The sequence below is a fragment of the Vulpes lagopus genome, chromosome 17, assembly GCF_018345385.1.
Source record: "Vulpes lagopus strain Blue_001 chromosome 17, ASM1834538v1, whole genome shotgun sequence".
In the NCBI taxonomy this organism is placed as follows: Eukaryota; Metazoa; Chordata; class Mammalia; order Carnivora; family Canidae; genus Vulpes; species Vulpes lagopus.
The window spans coordinates 25,961,325-25,983,327 of NC_054840.1; the positions used below are offsets into that span (position 1 = coordinate 25,961,325).

Sequence of the window (22,003 nt, forward strand, 5' to 3'; positions counted from 1 at the left end):
GGAATTGGCTGCTGCTGTGTATTTGTTAGTCAGTGAGGTGGGCCCCTCAGCATTATTTATTACTACAGTTGACCTTTTCTCAATAATATTTGCAGAATTCCATTAATCATGAAAATGAGTTTTGAAATATTGCTCTGGTCAAATGTTTCAATCAGACTCTATAGTCTGCAGAATCCAGAAAAATTCTGCCCCAGAGACCAACCTCTACCTAGAATAGTTTTGGTCAGTAGTCTGCCTTGAGTTCCATTGGCTCTGAGATGTGACATGCACAATGGAAATAGCACTGGGGCGGGACTCAGGAAATGTAACTTCTTATCTAAGGTGAGCCACTTGCTATCTGCATAAACTCATGTTACGTCACTTAAACTCCTAGAGTCTAATTTCCTTCCTCCATACAATAGGCTTAATGATACCAACATGTAAAGACATTGTGGATATCTAATGAAATACTGTTTACAGAAGATTTCTACAAAGTAAAAAGTGCTTTGTGAATAGCCACCATGTATTGGGTACTCTGTATGTATTGGGCATTTGTTGAGCAGTTTCTATACATCATCTCATTATACAGCATCATAGTTGACTGCTGCTGTGAATCTACTTAATAGATAAGAAAACTGAAATATAGAGAGGTTAAGTCACTGATCTTGGGCCATATGCTTGGGAACTGACAAAGCCAAGAACTGAACCTGGACCATCCACCAACAGCCCACCATCCTAATGCATAAATGATCGTGTGTGAATATGAGTTTTTGGTAGCAATTTTTTTAAGCCTCCTAATTTATTCTATAAGTAGGTGAGGATAGTTGGGCACTTTCATATGCTGCTGGTTAGTGTATATTCCTTAAATTTTTTAAAAGAATTTTGGATTGAAAAGCAAATTTAGGTCAACAGTCATGTTCTGGTGCTTGAAGGCCTATGGTATTCTGCATTGTTCGAAGCACAAGTATAGTATCAAGGGGTAAGGATTTCAGAAGCACACGTTTCAGCTCAGCATCCACTGAGAGAACCAGGTGCCTCTAATGCTGGAAAAGTTTGGGGAAAGGTGGCTGACTGTCAAGGATGTTTCGCTTGGTGGGAATCTGGAGCTCCAAAGTTTCCTCTAGCTTTTAAAAAATCTTCTGGTAGTTAGTGTTAAATGTTTTTGTGCTCTGACAGACCCAGTGTGGGTGAGATGCCTTAATCAATTTGTAGTATTTTATAAGCCTGGCCTTTGGTATGGCAAGAGTGTTCCCCATGTATAAGCTACTCTACTGTGGAAGATGTTGAATTTCACAAATGTACTTAGTGCAGTGCCTGACACATCAAAGGCACACAATAGATAGTTCTTGAATGAATAAATAATGAACATATCGTTAAGCTCTGAGTTACTATTCTAGTTCCTTAACCTGTCTGAACAACATTTCTCAAGGGTCATCTCCCTTCCTAAACATGTGTGCATGCACACACACATGTAGAAAAAGAAAGCATTCACTACAGCAGTGTTTTTAGAAGTAGAATAGACATAGTTGAAGCTGTGGGGAAAACAATAACCTATGTCTGCATGAAGGACATCAAGAGTTGGCCTGAGAAAAATAGGGACCCAGAAATCTACAAGGATGCAGCCGTGTGGGCTTCTCCACCAGAGTACCACAGGTTCTGTGGCAAGCATAGCTTCTGTGGTCCAGGTGCTAGTGATTGAGTGGATGAAGCTGGCAAGTTGACTCCATAGGCCTGGGGTAACCGCTCTGGGGTATTAGGGAGTCTGTGCCTACCTCCCATGGTCTTTGATGCAATGGGAAAGAGGTCACAGAGCACTTGGAATCCTTCTTGAGATCTCCAGCTCTGAGATAGTCGTATAATTTTTTCTGTCTTGGCATCTGGTGCTGTAGGTCAAAGGTGATGTCTGAGGCAGAGCCTGCTGCTTTGGGAGTTGCCCGAAGAACTTAGGGCTGTGTTGTTTTGTTCAAGCTGCCACATTTTCTTTTTGGGGTATTTCCATCTTTTGGTTGTCTCTTGGGTTTTTTCCCCCTAGGGTTGGCATCATGATGATCAAAATAGGAAGATAGGGAGAGAGAAAGGAGGGCCCATCAGCCACCAGCACCTTTTCTGTCAGTTTTACCTCTCACTGCAGAGCTATTCTGGGGAGACAGTAATGCCCTGGATAAAGAGCAGAGGAGGAAGGAGGAAGATTAAAACTCACTCCTGTTGGTGACTTTACTGATTTACCAGAATCCTGTGGTTGTTCCCACAGCACTCTGTTCAAATCTGTGTTTAGTATTTATGGTTGTGTAGAACTTCCTGTTCACCTTCCCATCACACAGTCACTCCAACATAAGGTTATCATGCATCCCCAGTTCCTCACACTGTGAAAATACTCAGGTTTGTTGAATATTTGAACGAATAAACGATGTCATCCTGTCCACTTACTGAAAAATGCTACCTGATTAATTCCAATTCTTCTCTCACTCAGAAAGAAGATCTTCAAATATATTTTAAATACCATAAGAATCTGCCCCGAGCTAGAGCAATCTGGCAAGAATGTCAAGACTGCACCTTCTTTGGGGTAACGTTGAGATCACAAAGTCTTCCACAAATTGTTTTCCCCGGACAATGCTTATGTGTGCCAAGTCTTTAAGGAAATCAGCAGTATGAATGAGGCAGGGGAATTTGGCATTTGAATTTATGGCAATTTTTATGAATTAAAAGTCTCTCCTATTTTGAAATTATATGTTGGAGGTTTTGAGGTGGCCCTGGGTCTCTATGGGACAGGCCTGTGAGAAGCAGCTGTAGCTGAGTGAGCAAATCAGAGTCCTTGTCTAGGATGGGGATTTTAAAGGAATTAAGTCCAAAAGTCCACAAACTGGGGCTCCTTGGAAAGACATTAGTAAGTCATCATGTAACTTCTAGACTCAGAGTGACCTGAACAGACACCCCCCTCCCCCCAAAGACAGGCTACCTCTTTTTCAGGATCTGAAGTGGACTTGCTTTCTAAACGAAATAAACGGTCCTACATCCCTAGTTGCATATAGAATTACTAGCCAAGCCATCCTCTTTCCCCTTTGTCTCATTTTACACACTGTTCCTGAGGCACGCAACAACTTGGTAACATTACCAGGTTGGTCAACACAGCTGTACCTCTTTTCCATGAAGAACCTGTTTCATTTCTTGTATTCAAATGCTGCCACTTTGTTCTCTCTGTGTGTGTGTTGTTTGTTTTATTTTACATTGTTTCTGTTTGGCTTTTAAAGGTTTGCCAGCGTCAACTGGATCACAGTCTCCCACTTTTTAAGTATCTCAGAGGACCAAGCCAGAGACTTATAAAATATCAGATGCTGCTGAAGGTAAAGTCAACGAGACAGAGCTTTCCTGTGCATGTGCTATGGGGGGGGGGGGGGGGCAGGGGGCTTCTGTCCTCAGACATAGAGTTGTGACTTTGTCTTCCAAAGGGGAAGATATGTCTCTACTTCAGGCTTCTTCTGTCCTCCAAGTCTAAAGCACCAGATCTCAAGGAGGAGAAGGATCAGAGAGTTGAAAGGGACCTGGGAGCCTGGCTAGTCCAACATGCAGCTCAAAGCATGATTTCTAAGGAGGCTGGTTTGGGGCGGGAGAGTCCTTGGGAGCAAAGGGAGAAAGAGGAATGGCACCACACTGAGGACAGCTGAGAGGGTGGGGAGGCAGTCAGAGCCTCTACTCTCATATAAAGTATCTACAGGTAAAATACCATCGGCTCCATTTTACAGATGAGACAAGGAGCTTCAGAAAAGAGGTGTTATTTTCCCCAAAGTCACAGTTTTCAGTGCATTAAAGTAATGGAAGGGAGAAGGCAAAACTGGTCTTTTCTCCTCTTGCAGTATCTACCTCCACCCCCAGATTAGGTATCTTTCTCAGGAGCAACATAAGGGAATGAATTTTGCTCTGCTGAACCCATAGGTGGTTCTTTGTCTGATAACAGCACCCGTGCAGGAGAGCGCTCCCAGACACCCCAAACAGGGGATAAGGCTGTCAGCCTCCCCACATGTGAGCTGAGGGAAAGCTTTGGACCACGTCTCCAAGTTGTGTTTTAAATCAACTTTATAAGCAGCTCTTGCCCAGTGGCTACTATCTCTTAAACACACATACACACAAGCACCTGCTGTGTACTAGGTACCTTCCCATATGTATTTCTTACTTAATCTCCATAATCAGATGAGTCAGAAAGGCTCTGGAGTATGAAAAAAACTGAGGCTGGGAGGGGTTAAGCTCATTGCCTAACATTCTGCCGTCAGAAAAAGTTGCCCCTTTCAGCTTTGCCTCAGCTGGACCAGCCCTGCCATCACCAGGTGTGCCATTCCTGGACCATTTAGGCCTTGGTTTTCTCACGTGGGAGATGGGGTTACTAGAACCTCCTCCAAAGGATTGCTGTAAGAAGCAAGTGAGTAATGCACCTAGAGATGTCGCTCAGTGCGGACCCCCAGGAAGCCTCCTGGAATGCACAGCCACTGTTTTACACACAGAGATGCCACACCAGTGTGGGAATGGGGATGACGCTCATGGCTTCCCTCCATGAGAGGCATCTGAAAGTGCATTTCCATATAGCGGTCACGTTCGCGTAGAGCCTCACACTCCTCTGACCGTCCCATCCTCACCGTCATCTGAGCTTTATGAGTCCTATCATAGAGCTGAGGAAAGAACAAGAACGGGAGGACTGGGAGTCTTCACCTCCTTGGTCTGAGTACACCGGGTACCGAAGTGCCCAAGTTTTCCCACAGGAGCTGTGCTGACACAGAGCAAAGGTCTGTACCATACATGGAGGGCTACAGGGCGAGGTAAACAGAAACCTGGGCTGAGGAGTTAGACGTCCTGGGTCCTGGGCGTGGATCTGGCCCTGACACTTCCAGAATGCAAATTACTTCACCTCTCTCTGGCTCAAGTTCCTCAAAATGAAAGTAGTACTAGTACTTTCCTGGTGTGCTCTTTGGAAGCATAGACAAGGTAATGATACATGTTAAAAGTAATTAGAGAATTTTGTTAGTTTCATTTCACAGAGGAAAGAAGAGATGGAATCACTATAAAATATTCCTTTGGGGGGTCCTTGTGAAACCATGGGAGGCTACTCAAGGCAAACCAGTTTTTCCCATAGCTAAGCTTGCTGTGTGCTGGAAAAACAAGTTCAAACCACTGGCACGCCTGTGAAGAAAGGAAGCACTTTGTAGTGTTCTCCACCCTGAGGGACAAAGCTCATTCTACAGTGCCTACTATCAGCTTCTTTGGGAGCATGGATGTCTGACTGCTGGCCTCATGGCTTAGAAAGGATCGTGGAATCCTGGTGTGAGAAGGCTTTTTTCTGAGTACAAAAGAAAAGGGAAGAGAATGATAGAGTATACCATTAAAAACAGACACATGAAAAATTGGGTAAAATATAGTATTAGCAAAATATGGGACAGATGGCCAGGGTGCTAAATTATGAGTTCATAGAAGTTAATAATTTAAAAAAAACAAAACCCAAAAAGAAATGATACTTACGAAATGCTTAATATTTTTCCTGAGATATTATGAAAATTATCAGTTGTGACAGTTTTTTGAGTACATAAAGTACATAATGTCTAATGAGTTAATAGCAAGCTGATGAAACAATATATTATTTATTAGCATACATTAGAAATAGGTACATTTAGGGACAATAGGAATTCACTTTTATTAAGGTCATGATTTATGTCAAAGAGGCTAAGTGATGTATGGAAACTACCAAACTTACTTATTCTTTTTAAAAGATTTTATTTATTTATTTGAGAGAGAGAGAGCACAGCAGAGGGAGCAGCAAAGGGAGAGGGAGAAGCAGACTCCCGTTGAGCAGGGAGCCCGACACGGGGCTCCATCCCAGGACCTGGGATCATGATCTGAGCCTAAGGCAGAAGCTTAATCAACTGAGCCACCCAGGTGCCCTGAAACTATGAAATTTAATGTAGAGGATTTTTCTTATCTGGATTTTAAGATATGGTTTGGAAAATGATGCATTATTTGTTTATAATAAATTTTGCTTATTGTAAGAAGAATGTTCTAAAATAGGTAGTTATGCTGATTTCTGTGTAACGCAACTCATGTCATAGGAGTGATTCATTTTTCTTCTTTTAAAAAAATTAAATAGACTACTAGAAAAAGGACTTAATAGGGAGAGGTTGGTAAAAGGTTTGTAAGATGAAAAAAGTGTGAGGATCTGATGTAAAACATGGTGATTGTTGATAACAGTCTATTGTATAATTGAAGTTTACTAAGAATAGGACTTAAATATCCTTGCCAAATACATAAATAAATAAATATGTGAGGTAATGATGTGTTAATTAGATAGAAGAAATCCTTTTACGATATATACATATATCAAATCATCACCGTATACACTTTAAATACCTAGCAATTTTATATGCCAATTAAACCTGAAAGCTGAAGTAAAAAAGAAAACAATAAAAAAAGAAAAGAACACAGGACACAGGCAGTTTACAAAAGAATAAATGCTAATAGCAAACATTGTTTTTTGAAAGTTCTACCTTAGCAGTTATTTGAGAAATTCAAATTAAAACAACAATGAGGAGGCAGGATTTCTCTTTTGGTTGAATTGGCAAAACTTTTTGATTAAATTTAATACTCCATGTAGGGTGGGGGCTGGTGAATCAAGCTTTTATATATGACTGGTAGGAACATAGTCCTTCTATAAAGAACTTGGAAGTATACAACAGAATTTTAACATTGGGGCACCTGGGTGGCTCAGTTGGTTAAATGTCCAACTTGATTTCGGTTCAGGTCATGATCTCAGGGTTGTGAGATTGAGCCCTACATTAGGCTCCATTCTCAGCACAAAGTCTGCTTGTCTCTCTCCCTCTGCTCCTCGCCCCTCCCCACAAATATAAATTAAATCTTAAAAAAAAAAAAAGAACTTTTAACATTGACAATTTCACTTCTAGGAATTTATCCTTAGGAAAAATGCACAAAGATTATTATTATTATTATTATTATTATTGGAAAAAATTATTGAACCTAAATGTTTACCAGTAGGGGGGAATTAATGAATTATGATTAATCTACAGGATGCAACACAGCTACAATTTAAAAATATGTTTTAAAACATAGTGTCATGGAAAAATGTTCATAATATGTCGTTGAGTGAGAAAAAAACCAGGCTACCAAACACTGTGTCCAATATGATTCTGTTTGTGGAAAGAACTCTATGCCATTCTTTCCCACTTACTTGTGATGGGCAAATTTGCGTCCATCCTCTGTTAATTTAATTTTGGCTGGAGATTGTTTGCACAGTAGGTTTAGTTGTCAGTCTACTTTTTGATTTCCAATAAGGCTTTTGGGTTAATGCAGGGTCTGCTGGATTTTGAGTCTCCTGAGGATTTGGGAATAGACACAGGTGACCAGGAAGGAAGCTTGGCTAAGGTACTGTATATTAAATATTGTTTTATATAACTAACTGTTAATGGTGTTTGTCTATGGGTGGGAGAATTTATGGCAGTTTTGTTTTTCTTGTTTATGATCTTTATTGTTTACGTTTTCTAAAATAGTATGTATCCTATAAATCATGATCACAGAAAAAAACAAAAAAATTAAAGGCAATTTCAAGGTGAGGTTTCATAACAGGATAAACAGTAATATATTTTCTTTCCTCCACATAAAAATGTTTTAACAGGAATACAAAATTAAGTGAATGTGTAAAATGCATACATTAAAGACTGGCACTAAATATAATAACATTTCTGCTGTGGTTTTCCTGTGTGGTAGGATTATGAATGATTTATATTTACTTCATTGTACTTCTTAGTATATCTAATTTGCATGCATTATGCTTTTTTCCCCTCCAAGTGTGTTTGTGGGTGTGAATTCTAAGATAGCCACGGTTCCCTCGGAAGAAATGGTGGCCACACCATATCGGGAAGAAATCTGTGATTTAGCAGTGGGTTTTTTTTTTAACTTTTCTATAGAATATTCTGGTTTTAACAAGGAAAACATGAGGAGCAGTCATGTGCATGCCTTCTCTACTCAGTATATATGCTAGGGACTCTTTGAAATAAAGAGAAGCTCAAGACACAGGTAATAATTTTATAGCCTGGAGCCAGGGAAGCTAGACTGAGTTAGTTTAATAATGTTTGTAAAGATGTTTCTTAGCCCTACACTACACAATGTAAAAGTAACTACCTGCTATGTTTGTGGCAGGAGAGTTAGTGGGAAGGAGAGGAAATAGCAGATGAGTTTCTAAAAGGAAGTTGAGTTTTAAGTGTTGGGTAAAAAGGAAGACCCCTGATATAAGAATGTAATCCTTTACTGATGATGTTACAAAAAACTCAGGTGAGAACCTGTTGTCCTTCCCCAGCACCTGGAGCATATTTATATGAGTGAGAAGGTAAGAATCCATGGCAGATTGTTCAGTGGAGGCAGCATGCTCTGCCCCATTCATTGTCCCTGTCCCTCATATCTCTAATCCAAAGAAGCTAATCCTCTATGTTTAGGTGGAGATTAGGAGAATACACAAACCTTCACTTACATTTCACTGTAGGGGACAGAAAGAGTTGGGGCCATACCAGGGAGAGGGGGCAGTAAAGAACTGTCTGTTCTTTGTTGTAGAAATTGATGTCTTAGAAAAAAAGAGGAAGAAACCAAAATTTTTTTGTTGGTGTTTACCAGATAACTATGTAGGTAGCAAGGCAATAAAATACTGAAACTGTAAGCAAAAGACTTTCACACTGAAACAATCATCCTTGTTATGTCCTAAATGTCTCAGTAGTAATAACTGGAACATTGGTCTCTTGAATTAGCAGTTACATTGTTTGCAGTCAATGCTGAGTCTTCCTAATCTCTTATCTCTTTGATGTTTTTAATGGTGATAGAATGTGAGAAAGACTGGGGAAGGAGAAGAGAGTGGAAGGGCAGAGCGGGGGTGGGGTAAGAGAGCGGGAACTCAATGTGGCAAATGCAACAATTATGGCATTTACACATAAATCATTAATAGACCTCCACATGGCAGCTAATTTTCTGCCTCTATAGGAATTTACAAATATCCTCCTCTGGGATGGTTTTAAGTATAATTTTCCCCCTAGGAATAGGATTTTCACATTAAATACAGGAATATGATACTCAGATCCTGCCTTTTGGTAGGCCCCTGGGGTAGGGATGTAAAAAGGGAGAGCAGCCTATTTAAAGGGTCTGGGTTTTTCATGCTTTATTTTATTTTTATTTTTTTTATTGGAGTTCAATTTGCCAACATATAGCATAACACTCAGTGCTCATCCCATCAAGTGCCCCCCTCAGTGCCTGTCACCCAGTCACCCCCACCCCTGCCCACCTCCCTTTCCACCACCCTTTGTTCGTTTCCCAGAGTTGGGAGTCTCTCATGTTCTGTCTGATATTTCCCACTCATTTTCTCTCACTTCCCCTTTATTCCTTTTTTCATGCTTTAAAGAAGGTCAGCATGTTTCTTATGTAGCAGGAATATAACGTCCATAATTTTATGAACTTCATTTGTCATTAGTGCAATGTATAGAAGGTGTGATAGATGATTTTGCCTGTGTGCATATCATATATGTAAACCAGGATATATTAAGCCACCACTCTTTGGGAACAGGGGAAGAGATCCATATATTTACCTTTTTGGTCTCTGTACTGGCTGGATCCATGGCTCCTTATCTCTCCTGTTACCTTTGTTCACTTGGTAGATGGTTTACCTTTTGATTTCCAACAAGGCATTTGTTTCCACAGAATGGGCCAAAGAGAACCAAGGATTCAGCTTTCTCAGCCGAACTACAACAGGCTTTGGCCATGATGGAAGATTTGATCATTTCCTGTGAATTGGCCGTGGACCTGGCAGCTGTCACTGGATGTCCGGTATGGGCTATAGCAAGTGTTGGAACATTTCAGCAAAAGGCAGGCACAATATTACAAAGATAGGAGTTGCTGTGGCAGTTAGAGAGGTGACCCATGGTGAAGGAATTTTACTCTGAGGAAAGTAACTCAAATTGTTCATCAAATCTGTGCTGTGGGAATCCAAGCAGCCTCTCAGCATTTTCAGGGATCTTGGGTTGGATTCCTTGGGATCCTCAATGTTGAGACTGACCCACACTCTAGAATAAGCAAGAACTCCGAGGACAGAACATAGATGGGCAGGGGAAGGTGTTGAAGGAGTTACTTATTCTCTGACCCATGGCACTATTGAAAGATTAAAAGATTTTTCCTTCTTGACTCATATATACGTGTCAATCTCTTCTGAGATCTCTGATGTAAGAGATTTCAGAAGAGGACCGACATGCATATATTGTACATTCCTTAAGCCAAATGGTTGAAGAAAAATTCCAAAAGAGGTGGTGCTGGGGAGTTGAGCCCTCTCCACTGGGACATTAGGGTAAACCCTGAGTGGGTCAGTCCTGGGAATTCCAGGCAGGCCATCCTCTGTAACTGTATGAGCTCCTTGGGACTGGGACATCATTAATATCAGCTGGTTTTCACTGTGAGGTTCTCTAGGTCTTGACTCAGGTGAGTTAATTTTCCATCATTGTCATAACAAATTACCACAACCTTCATGGCTTGGAGCAGCGCAAATGTATTATAGTTCCACAGGCCGGAAGTACAACACAGTCTCTCTAGGGTAAAATCAGGGTGTCTGCTTTCTTCTGGGAAGCTCTAGGAGAGAATCTATTTCCTTGCCTTGTCCAGCTTGCCAGAGTGACACACATTTCCTGGCTCATGGTTTCTCCTTCCATTGTCAAAGTTCTTGACTCACATCATTCTGACCTTCTCTTCTGCTTCTCTCCCACTTCTGAAGACTCTAGGATTATCTTGAACCCACCCATTAATCCACGGTAGCTCCCTATCTCGAAGTCAGCTGATGAAAAACCCTATTCCATCTGCAACCTTAATTCCCATTTGTCATGTAACCTGACCTATTCTTGGATTCCAGGGATTAGGATGTGGATCTCTTTGGGAGGCTACTCTCTCCTACCACACTGGGATGAAGCATTTTGAAAATTACATTTCAGAGAGACACTTTTCGTTTTCTCTTTTTCCTTTTCATTTTTACCTGGTTCTCACATACTGTTCATTGAGATTTGGGCAAAAGACCTTTCTTTTCTTTCCTGGTCATAAGTCACACCATGCAAATTAATTAGGGGCAAAAAACCCACGGTCTTTTTATTTCCCTCCCTCCTGATATTTTGCTGGCCAGCATCTCAGAAGCAGCCCCACTGGGCCAGAGTGATCCAGGCAGTGTTGCTGTTACTGTCCCCTGGGACTCAAGAGTATTCTCTGCTTACTACTTTTGCATGATTCAGGAGGGTATTCATGAACCACAGGTATGTGTAGGAGGGGATCATTTTCTGGTAATAATTTTTTCCTTCTTAATTTAAGGAAACTCAAGGGAGCCATTTATTTAATCATTTTGAGACATCTTTCTGTTCTTTTTATTTCTGAACACGCATCAGCTCCCCCTATTAGATATCCATTTCCCGGAGTCAAATGAATGTCCTGGAAGCCATACACAGGGCAGGAAACTCCCAGTTATTATTCTGAGTGTAAGTAACAGAGGAGGAGGAAGTTATGACAAAATAATTAGTAAAATGTGAGTAAATAGCAATGTACTCTAATTTCATTCCAAGGCAGCTTGCATGCAAATAAGATGAACCAGCCTATAGAATTGTAGAGATTTTTTTTTACATAAAATGCAAAGAATCGCACCTTTGGCATAAATTCTATTGTTTTGTTCACTAAGATTTTAACTTGCTTTACATCTAGTACATTAGCTACTTTACCCAGTTTTGTATAATCCTATAGAATTATGGAAGAGCAGGCACTGAAATTTTTACTTTCTGATTCAGGAAAATATCCATGGAAAGAAGAGTTAACTCACCTACTATCACATTGTGCATCAGCTTGGACTACTTCTTGGACCTCTTTATTCCCTATCCAGAGTGCCATTCATTCTCTTGTTGTATTCTTCATCTGATTTTGTTGAAAGTCTACTAAACAGCTCAGTTACTCTTAACTCACATCGAATGTTTCTAAGATACTTTGATTCAGCTTTGTAGAACTTTATTATAGGGTGCTGAAAATCACATGCTGAGTATGTGGATGAACCCAAAACTTAACCCTTTAATTTCTCTACTTGACATCCAGTATTGACCTGGTTTGGAAAGACATTACTTGAATGGGTGAATGCATAATTAAAACAACTAAAAAAAATTCCTTCCTGATATTTACATTTTATTCCTTTTTGTACAGTTAGTTCTTGATATAATTTAATCACAGAAACTAAATTTTTTTTTTGTTTTAAGAAAGTTTGTTTTGGGGACACCTGGGTGGCTTAGTGGTTAAGTGCCTGCCTTTGGCCCAGGGCATGATCCTGGAGTCTGGGGATTGAGTCCCACATCAGGCTCCCTGCATGGAGCCTGCTTCTTCCTCTGCCTATGTCTCTGCTTCTCTTCTCTCTGTGTCTCTCATGAATAAATAAATAAAATCTTAAAAATAAAGAAAGTTTGTTTTGTGGAATGCTGAGATGTTATTTACTTCCCTCCATCTGCAAAACAAAAACAAAAACAAAAACAAAAACTTCTCTATTCAATCTAACACCTAAAATAGATATATGTGTAGAGTCCTTTAAAATCCTGACTTATCAGGAACAAGTTCCAAAGTTGAATAGTAAATGTTGAATGAAACATTTTTATTTTCTGGAACAAATTTATGTCATTCAATAAAGGAACTATTTTTGTTGCAAGTTTTGTGGACTAAGGCCAGGTATTTTATTTCTGATTCAGTCTCCAATTCCCTGAGCAGAAATGTTGGCTGCAAAGATAAGACCGAGTAAATGATCTGAACAACCCAGTGTTATAGCCTTATGCATCTTCGCACACTTAAGACACCTATGTCAAAGGGAGGCTGTAAGGAGCAAATGAGAACTAAATCATAATAAAAACCACTACCACCATGGTGACACCTGGCAGATGCTAAATAAAGGGCTCTAAGGCTGGCTTATTTGGATAATTGACTAGACCGGAAAGAAAGGAACCCCTTTGCTTCTGATGATTGTATTAAGGGGCTTTTCTGTCCTACAGCTTCTGTTGTTTTGTTTCTGGGCTAGCTTTGTACTGATTCATTTATCCAGATGTTTCCTGTATTTTTGTGCAAGAAGTATATATCTCTGTCACATTGTTGTCACTGCCAGGAATGAAAAGCTGGGTACTCACAAGTGGTCTCTTTCTGGAGGCCAACTTCATCAGACATTCTCTTAGCCAGATTCTTCATTTGAAATGCTTACATCAGAGCTCTTAACTACAAAATTCCACATGTGAAAATTGGTAACTTTTGCCATCATTTCCCATATGGAGGAGGCCATCTGACTTTTGCTTGCTTGTTGGGGGGTAGCCAACACCAAACGGTGTTGTATCCGTGAGTTTATATCTACTAGATTCAACACACACAAGTGATGGCCACCACTAGTGGAAAAACTGATTGCAGATATATTCATTTCCTAGAGCTGCCATAACAAAGCTCCACAGTTCTGGAGATGAGAAGTCTAAAATCTAAGTGTTATCAGGCTTTTACTCCCTCTGAAGCTAGGAAAGAACCATTCGTTGCTTCTCTGCTGACTTCTAGTTGTTGCCAACAATGCTTAGCGTTTCTTGGCTTATAGCTACTTGACTCCAATTTCTGTCTGTCTTCATGACTGTCTTCTCTATGTGGGGGTCTTTGTCTCTGTTTTCTCTTCTCATGAGGACACCATTCATTGGATAAGGGTCCTACCCTAATGAAGTAGGACTTCATTTTAGCTAATTACATCTGCAAAGACCTTATTTCCAAATAAAATCACATTCTGAGGTCCCAGGTGGACACGAGTTTTTTGGGAGACACTATTCAACCTAGTATTGGAGCATTTCTGAATTAGTTTCCTCACAGTGTTGAACATGTCACCTCATGTCCCCTCAGGACTCATGCTAATAAATGAATAAATATTACATGTCTAGGGAACATATATCTACAAGAGCTGTGCATGTGGTCCCTGGCCTTGGGACCAACTACAGTCTGATTGGGAAAAGAGGATACATATGGTTGAAAAGATAGCCAAAGGTCATCTTTGGTCTTGTTCAGAGGATCTCCTCTTACCCTTTCCCTTGGGAAGTGGGGTGCTTCCATGTAAGCATGCATCCTGGCTGGTGGTAACATGCATGCACCTGCCCTTCATCAGCACCACATGGGGTACCTCAGCCACTGCAGGATTGGCCTTGAGCATTGAGATGTCCAATCTCATAAGTGTGGTTCTCAGAAAATATATGTAAATACTTGGATGACATGCAACCCTTCTGTTTCAGCTGGACTCAAAAACCCAGCAATTCCCTCTGGTGACCTTCAGTGATGATGGGCTTACTGGAATAGGTGACCACAGAGCCTTGGGAAGAATGAGTACAATGACAGAGCCAGGCACACAGAGGCGGGAATGGGACACTTCTGGGACCCGTAGCGATTCTGAGGCCTTGGCTTGGGAGAGAGTGGAGGTTCTTACCTGTGTGCTCTGCCTACTTGTGCCAGGTACATCCACACACCAGCTGTCTTCCCCTTTTACCACAGTAGGTGGACATGCTCACCACCGTGAGGAAACTAATTCAGAGATGCTCCAATACTAGGTTGAATAGTGTCTCCCAAAAAACTCGTGTCCACCTGGGACCTCAGAATGTGATTTTATTTGGAAATAAGCTCTTTGCAGATGTAATTAGCTAAAATGAAGTCCACAGTAGGTGGTAAAAGGTGATCCATATTCCCCTTTTGCCTCCTTCAGTGTCTTTTCCTCTTCCTCAGTTTCTGGTGACTCACTTTCTTTATTGCTCTGCTATCTTATTGTTTAATCTACCTCCAGCCTTCTTATAAAACAACTCACAGTCACAACTCCTGCTGCTTATTGTCTTAGTTCAAACAGGGATCAGATTGGCCTCTGTGGTCAGGGGCTGACCCCTTGCTGGATTCATATTCATTGGTCATTTACCTACTGGGGTGCAAAGAGCTATGGCTGCTGGAGGGATGAGGAGGAAAGAGCAGAGGTGATAAAGGCAATATCATTGCCTAAGGTTGTCTCTTCAGCAGGGCTATAGACAGGACAGTTTCCTCTGCAGCCCATGGCCTTGGCAGATACCTTAACTAACTTTACCCAGGCCTCCACAGGTCATTAGAGAGTGCACACTGGGACTTGTTCCCCACTCCCCCATCATTCTGGCTTTATTTCTTTATATTTATGCTTTTTATTTTATTTATTTTTTTACTTTTGGACAACTCTTATTAATAAAATTTAATGTGATGCCTTTATTTTATGTCTCCACTAATTTTATTTATTTATTTAATATATATATAATATATCCCCTATTTTTAAAATTTAAACTCAATTAATTAATATATAGTGTATTATCGGTTTCAAAGGTAGAGTTCAGTGATTCATCAGTCTTATATGATACCCAGTGCTCATTATATCATGTGCCCTTCTTAATGTCAATCACCCACTTACCCCATCCCCCCATCCCCTCCCCTCCAGCAACCCTGGGTTTGTTTCCTATGATTAAAAGTCTCTTATGATTTGTCTCTCTCTGATTTTATCAGGTTTTATTTTTTCCCTCCCTTCCCCTATGATCCTGTTTTGTTTCTTAAGTTACACATATGAGTGAGATCATATGATAATTGTCTTTCTCTGGTTGGCTTATTTCACTTAGCATAATAATACCCTCTAGTTCCATCTACATCATTGCAAATGGCAAGATTTCATTTTTTGATGGCTGAGTAGTAGTCCATTGTATACATATACCACATCTTTATCCATTCATCTGTTGATCAGACATCTGGGCTCTTTCCATAGTTTGGCTATTGTGCCATTACTGCTATAAACACTAGGGTGCAGGGGCCCCTTTGGGTCACTACATTTGTATCTTTGGGGTAAATACCTGATAATGCAATTGCTGGATTGTAGAGCAGCTCTATTTTCAACTTTTTGAGGAACCCCCATACCATTTTCCAGAGTGACTACACCAGCTTGCATTCTCACCAACAGTGTAAGAGGGTTCCCTTTTCTCTGCATCCTTGCCAACATTTGTCATTTCCTGACTTGTTAATTTTAGCCATTCTGACTGGTGTGAAGTGGTATCTCATTGTGGTTTTGTTTTCCCCTGATGCTGAGTGATATTGGGCATTTTTTCATGTGTCTGTTGGCCATTCGTATGTCTTCTTCAGAGAAATGTCTATGTCTTCTGCCCATTTCTTAACTGGATATATATTCTTTGGGTATTAAGTTGATAAGTTCTTTATAGATTTTGGGTACTAGCCCTTTATCTGACATTTGCAAGTATCTCCTCCCATTCTGTCAGTTGTCTTTTAAATTTGTCAACTGTTTCCTTTGCTGTATAGGAGGTTTTTATCTTGATGAACGCAATAGTTCATTTTTGCCTTTGTTGATGTGTCTAGTAAGAAGTTGCTGCGGCCAGGGTCACAAAGGTTGCTGTATATTCTTCTCTAGGCTTTTAATGGATTCCTATCTCACATTTAGCTCTTTCATCCATTTTGAGTCTATTTTTTGTGTACAATGTGAGGAAATGGCCCATTTTCATTCTACATGTGGCTGTCCAATTTTCCCAACACCATTTGTTGAAGAGATTGTCTTTTTTCTATTGGATATTCTTTCCTGATTTGTCAACAATTAGTTGACTATAGAGTTGAGGGTCCATTTCTGGGTTCTCTATTCTGGCTTCTTTTAGAATTACTTTTAACAGCTGTGCTTTGAAGTGGTGCCTCCATATTCACCAAATGTGTTGTCAGAAACAGCTTTACCTAAAATCCATTTGTCTGTATCTATTCTGGGATATGGTTGAGGATATGCTCAGTATTTGACTCAGTGACTCTTTATGAGAACCAGGACCCATGGGAGAAATTTCTCTCATATCTTATTAATAGGAATTGCTATGCATTTTCTGAACAACTGGTTTGGGTATGTCTTCGGACATAATAGATCATACAACTCACTGTGTTTCCCTCTGTACTGCCCACTAGAAGGTCATAACCTAATCTGCACCAGGTTTATATGGCTTTATTATATAGGTTTTATGTACAACCTCTTCATCTTATTTTTTTAATCTTTTTTCTCCCTAGTACATTAGTTATTTTCTGTCTCCTTATAATGTATATATTTTTATAAGATAGGTCAAGTTTTTGAAATGAGGTAGAGCATGAGTACATTTTAGAATAGAAACTACACAGTTGGTTAAGCTCCAGACTCTTGGTTTCATCTTAGATTATGATCTCAGGGTCATGGGATCAAGCTCCATGTCAGGCTCCCTGCTCAGAGCAGAGTCTGCTTGAGATTCTCTTTCCCTCTGCCCCTCCCACTCATGCTCCCTCTCTTTCTCTCTCCCAAATAAAATAAAATAAAATAAAATAAAATAAAATAAAATAACAGAAACTACTGATTATAATTCTTGTGGCAAATATTAAGCACCAACTCTTGCCAGTCACCCGGATGAAAACATATTTCCTGCATTATTTATGTCTATATAGTAAAAATAGAATGGGTTTAAAAGAGAATACAATCACTGAGGGCTGGAGTGGCTCCTGGAAGGATGTGGATAGAGTGAAAAACTTCTAAAGGGTCCTCATGAACCCACCACCCATCTGTTTTGGAGCATCATCAAGCCGAGCCTGTGTAAGCAAAGCAGGAGTATTGTGCTTCTAGGAGAGCAGTCCTTATGGGTGGAGGCTCTTTGTTCCTCACTGAGTTTCATTCACCACAGTTTACATATGTCAGTTTTACAAAGCAAAAAAGAGAAAACACTGAAAATATGCCACAAGCAACACAGAAATGGCTAGAGTTTATGCTCTTGAAGTTTTTATTTTAGAATTTCAGAAGTGCAGTAAATTATTTTTCAAACAATAGTCACAGCTTGTTCAACATGAACAATAAACTATAAAAAGCCCAAATATAAATAGTGTATATATTTCTAGTATTAACTCAGAAATTGTAGGGATTTATCTCAGCTAGACATAACTCAGGGAAATTTCTCTGTCCTGGTCCTGTTCAAATAATTTTCTTCTTTTCGCGTTTTCATTCAGGGAAATAAATTCTTGATTATCTGCTTCAAGTCATCTACTTTTTGAAAATGCCAGGTAAAATACAATGTTATTAGCTCATCTCACTCTAGTATCCTTTGAAGAAGGTGCAGAGAAGGCAAGGTCACTCATGTGGACTGTAAACCGTTACATATGAGAAAGATGAGCTTGCTGGTGGAGGAATAGGCATCATAAATGTGCCCTGAAGCCAAATAGACTTTCTAAAAGTTTGTCATTTGGGATTATCTTTGCCCTGTCTACCTACTCTGAAAAATGCGAACTTGAATGTCATTATTATTTGCATTACAGTGTTATGAAAATTATGCTATATTAAGCTTTTTTCTTTCAGAACAAATCTCATGTTCTCAGGTTCTCATACCTGAGGCAGATGTTATGGATTATTATGGAATAGGTCCATAATGTAACAAAAATTTTGTCTCCCCCGAAATACTTAAATGTTAATTTCTTGCCCTTTTAAAGTAGACATCACATATCAAAAATGAAGAAGAGGAAATAGAATCCTGCTAGCTAAAATTAATTATAAAGACAAAAATATCAGAGTACCAGTACCTTTAGTTTAAGTTTTTCTAATATGCTTTATGTTTATTACCTTGCACAGCTGTACTATTGACCTACATAACCAAATGGTGCCATGCTCAGTGAAGCTCACAGAACTCTAGTTTTGATTTAGTGACAGATGAGCCTAACTGGCGCTTTTAAAATCATCAACTTCAAATAAGCATACTTTGTAATTTGTAACAGACCCTTAAGAGTTCTTTCCCTGTCAAGTAATTTAACAGCTTCTTTTTATGTATGTCTGTCTATCTTCCCCAAAGGATGATATCAGGAAACTGGGAAAGCTACTGAAGCATGGCTCTTTCAACGTGTGGACAATTCACAAGGATCGTTATAAAATGAAGGATTTTATTCGATTTAAGCCCAGACAGAGGCAAATCTATCTATTTGAAAGGGGAATTGTATTCTGTAAGATACGAATGGAGCCCAGTGACCAGGGCCTATCTCCTCATTACAGCTTTAAGAAATCTATGAAGGTAAAGGGGTCCTATTGCATTTGGGAATCAGCATGTCCCTATGGAGATAAATACCATTATTCTTATTTTACAGATAAGAAAACTGAAGTCTAGAGAAGCAAGATTAACTTGCCAAATGCCACACAACAGAGCTAGACTGCATGCCCAGGCCTTTCTAACCGCAAAGTCAGGGCATGAATAGACAGGGTTAGGGCTGGCATAGAGGTGCCTTTGTGCCAGGTAGAGAAAAGGGACTGTATGGCAGCCTGTCCTGACAAACTAATTAGGAAAGCACCCTACAGGCAGAGAGAGGGGTGAAAGATTTGGTGGTTAGAGCATGGACTGGATTTCATCTCCTACTTGTCCTTCTCAACCACACATCTTTGCATAGGAGCATTGGCAAAGACTTCAGAGGTCTTAGACCCCACGTCCACACCAAGCATCATCTCTAGCCTGTGTAGGAAATATTTCATCTCTAGCCTGTGTAGGAAATATTTCTCATTTCATGAGACCACCTCCCCGCCACACACACACACCACACATGTGCATACGCACACACACATACACATTTGTGCCCTTGTGATTTAAGTTGTTAATTAATCGTGGTAGCTTTTGTTATTTATGTTTCTTAATGTAGACACTCATTCGATGACTATTATATACAGATTTGTGAAATACTTAGGTGTTAAAGGAGGAATGATCTCCTTGCTTAAAGGTTGAGGTCTCCAGCCTACATATGGAAAGATGCAGTCTGTGTTGTCCCCTGAAACAGAGAAGACAGATGATACTATGCGACATTGTGTTTGTGCTTTATGCTCCTTGGGGCCATTAACAGAGGGCAACAAAACACATGGAAGGGCAATGGAAGAAGAGAGCTATTGAGGGTAGAAAGAAGCAGAGTGGCCGAGAGGGAGAATTTTAAAATCAGAAAATGATAGCACAGCAATTTTTCTTCTTTCTTTACAATAGTTGATGACACTTTCAATTCGCCAGCTTGGAAGGGGGAGCAACCGGAAGTTTGAACTTGCCAACCGGAATGGACTCGAGAAATACATCCTGCAGGTAAAGCTTGTGTCTTCCCCTTAGGTGCCCCTTACTCTTTCCTGTGTTCTCCGCAAGTGTTTTCTATCTCACCATTCCAAAGGTCACACAGACAATAAAAACCCTAATTAATGCTCCAGATAATCTGATATTCAGAGTATCTTCTTATCTGCAATTTTCAGGCAGCTTCGAAAGAAATCAGAGATTGTTGGTTTTCAGAAATAAGTAAATTACTGATGGAACAACAAAACAATATTAAAGGTAAGGTTATCCTGCTAACTTTAGTCTGGAGAGTTATACTGATTACAAGTTTGTGGTAGCTATGCACATTGGGGATATTGCTAAAGGAAATGGTTTGCTGGGAAAATAACTGTGGGACACCTTTTCATGGTACCTGGAAGCACCTGTGCTTGCTTTCATTGTGTGTGTTGGGGGGGATGGTTGTGGTTGTGTGTGGATGTGTCCTTTTCAACTGTGTTCCTCTCACATATCTGCTTGCCAAGATCAACTCTCTCAATCCCAAAGCCCAAAGCCACCTGAGATCATGTTAATGGGAGTTTAAAAGGCCAGTACTACTTTCAGAAGCTGTACTGCTTTTTTTTAAAAGCTGAGATATAATTAACATACCATAAAACACGATCTCTTAAAATGTACAATTCTATGGGTGTGAGTCTATTCACAAGGTTGTGAAACCATCAGAACATTTTCATCACCTTCCCCAACAAAAAGACACTGTACCCCTTAGCAATCATTCCCCATTTTCCTCCTTCTGCCCTCTGCCCCTGAAAACCACTAATGGACTTTCTATCTGTATTCTGGACATTTTACATAAATGGAATCATATACAATATGGCACTTTCTGTCCAGTTTCTTTCACGCAGCATCATTTTTTCAGTGTTCATCCATGTTGTGGCAGGATGATCTCAGGACTCCATTCCTTTCCATGGTTGAAACATAGTGCATTGTATGGACATAACGTATTTGTTTATCCATTCATAAGTTGATGGGTATTTGGGTGGTTTCCATTATTTGGATATTGTGAATAATGCTATGGGGACTTGTGTACAAGTGTGAACCTCTGAAAAAATATGTATATAAATAATTGCTGAGCCATATGGTAAACCTCTGTTAATTTTCTGAGGAACTTCCAAATTGTTTTCTAAAGTACTAGCACCATTTCTTGTTTGTGCTAGCAGTGTATAAGGGTTCCATCTTCTCCCCTCCCTCACAAACACTTGGGATTGTCTATTATTATTGTTATCTTTAGTGTTATTGTTACTATCCCATTAGGTATGAAATGGTGGCTCATTATAGTTTTGATTTGCATTTCCCTAATGCAAGTGATATTGAGCATCTTTTCACGTGCTTATTGGCCATTTGTATATTCCCTTTGAAGAGATGTCTATAAAATTCCTTTGCCCATTTTTAAATTAAGTTATCTGTCTTTTTATGGTTGTTGTGAAAATTACTTATGTATTCTGGGTACTAGATGCTTATCAAATATGTGACTTACAAATACTTTTTTTCCCATTCTGTGGGCTGTCTTTTCATTTTCATTTTCTTGATGATATCTTTTGAAGCACAGAAGTTTTCAATTTTGATGAAGTCTAATTTTTCTATTTTTTCTTTGGTTGCTTGTGTTTTGGTGTCATATCTAAGAAACCATTGCCTAATCCAAGATGTATACCTGTGCTGTCTTCTAAAAATTTAGCTTTAACTCCTTGATCCACTTTGAGTTAATTTTTGTATATGTTGTGAATTAGGAGTCTAAGTTTATTTTTCCACATGTATATATATATGCTGCTGTTCCCAAACCATTTGTTAAAAAGACTATTCTCCACTGAATGGTCTTGGCACTTGTTACAGAC

The 22,003-nt window shown here is 39.7% G+C and overlaps 1 protein-coding gene across 1 annotated transcript in view; it reads left to right on the forward strand.

Moving 5' to 3' along the window:
- Positions 1 to 22,003, forward strand: part of LOC121477333 (probable guanine nucleotide exchange factor MCF2L2) — a 51,769-nt gene that overhangs the window by 1,815 nt on the left and 27,951 nt on the right. The window contains exons 2-8 of the mRNA XM_041731539.1: positions 2,450 to 2,542; positions 3,228 to 3,320; positions 7,321 to 7,392; positions 9,706 to 9,831; positions 18,900 to 19,115; positions 20,064 to 20,156; positions 20,318 to 20,396. Of these exons, the coding sequence (XP_041587473.1) occupies positions 2,450 to 2,542; positions 3,228 to 3,320; positions 7,321 to 7,392; positions 9,706 to 9,831; positions 18,900 to 19,115; positions 20,064 to 20,156; positions 20,318 to 20,396 (772 nt within the window). The remainder of the gene's footprint in view (positions 1 to 2,449; positions 2,543 to 3,227; positions 3,321 to 7,320; positions 7,393 to 9,705; positions 9,832 to 18,899; positions 19,116 to 20,063; positions 20,157 to 20,317; positions 20,397 to 22,003) is intronic.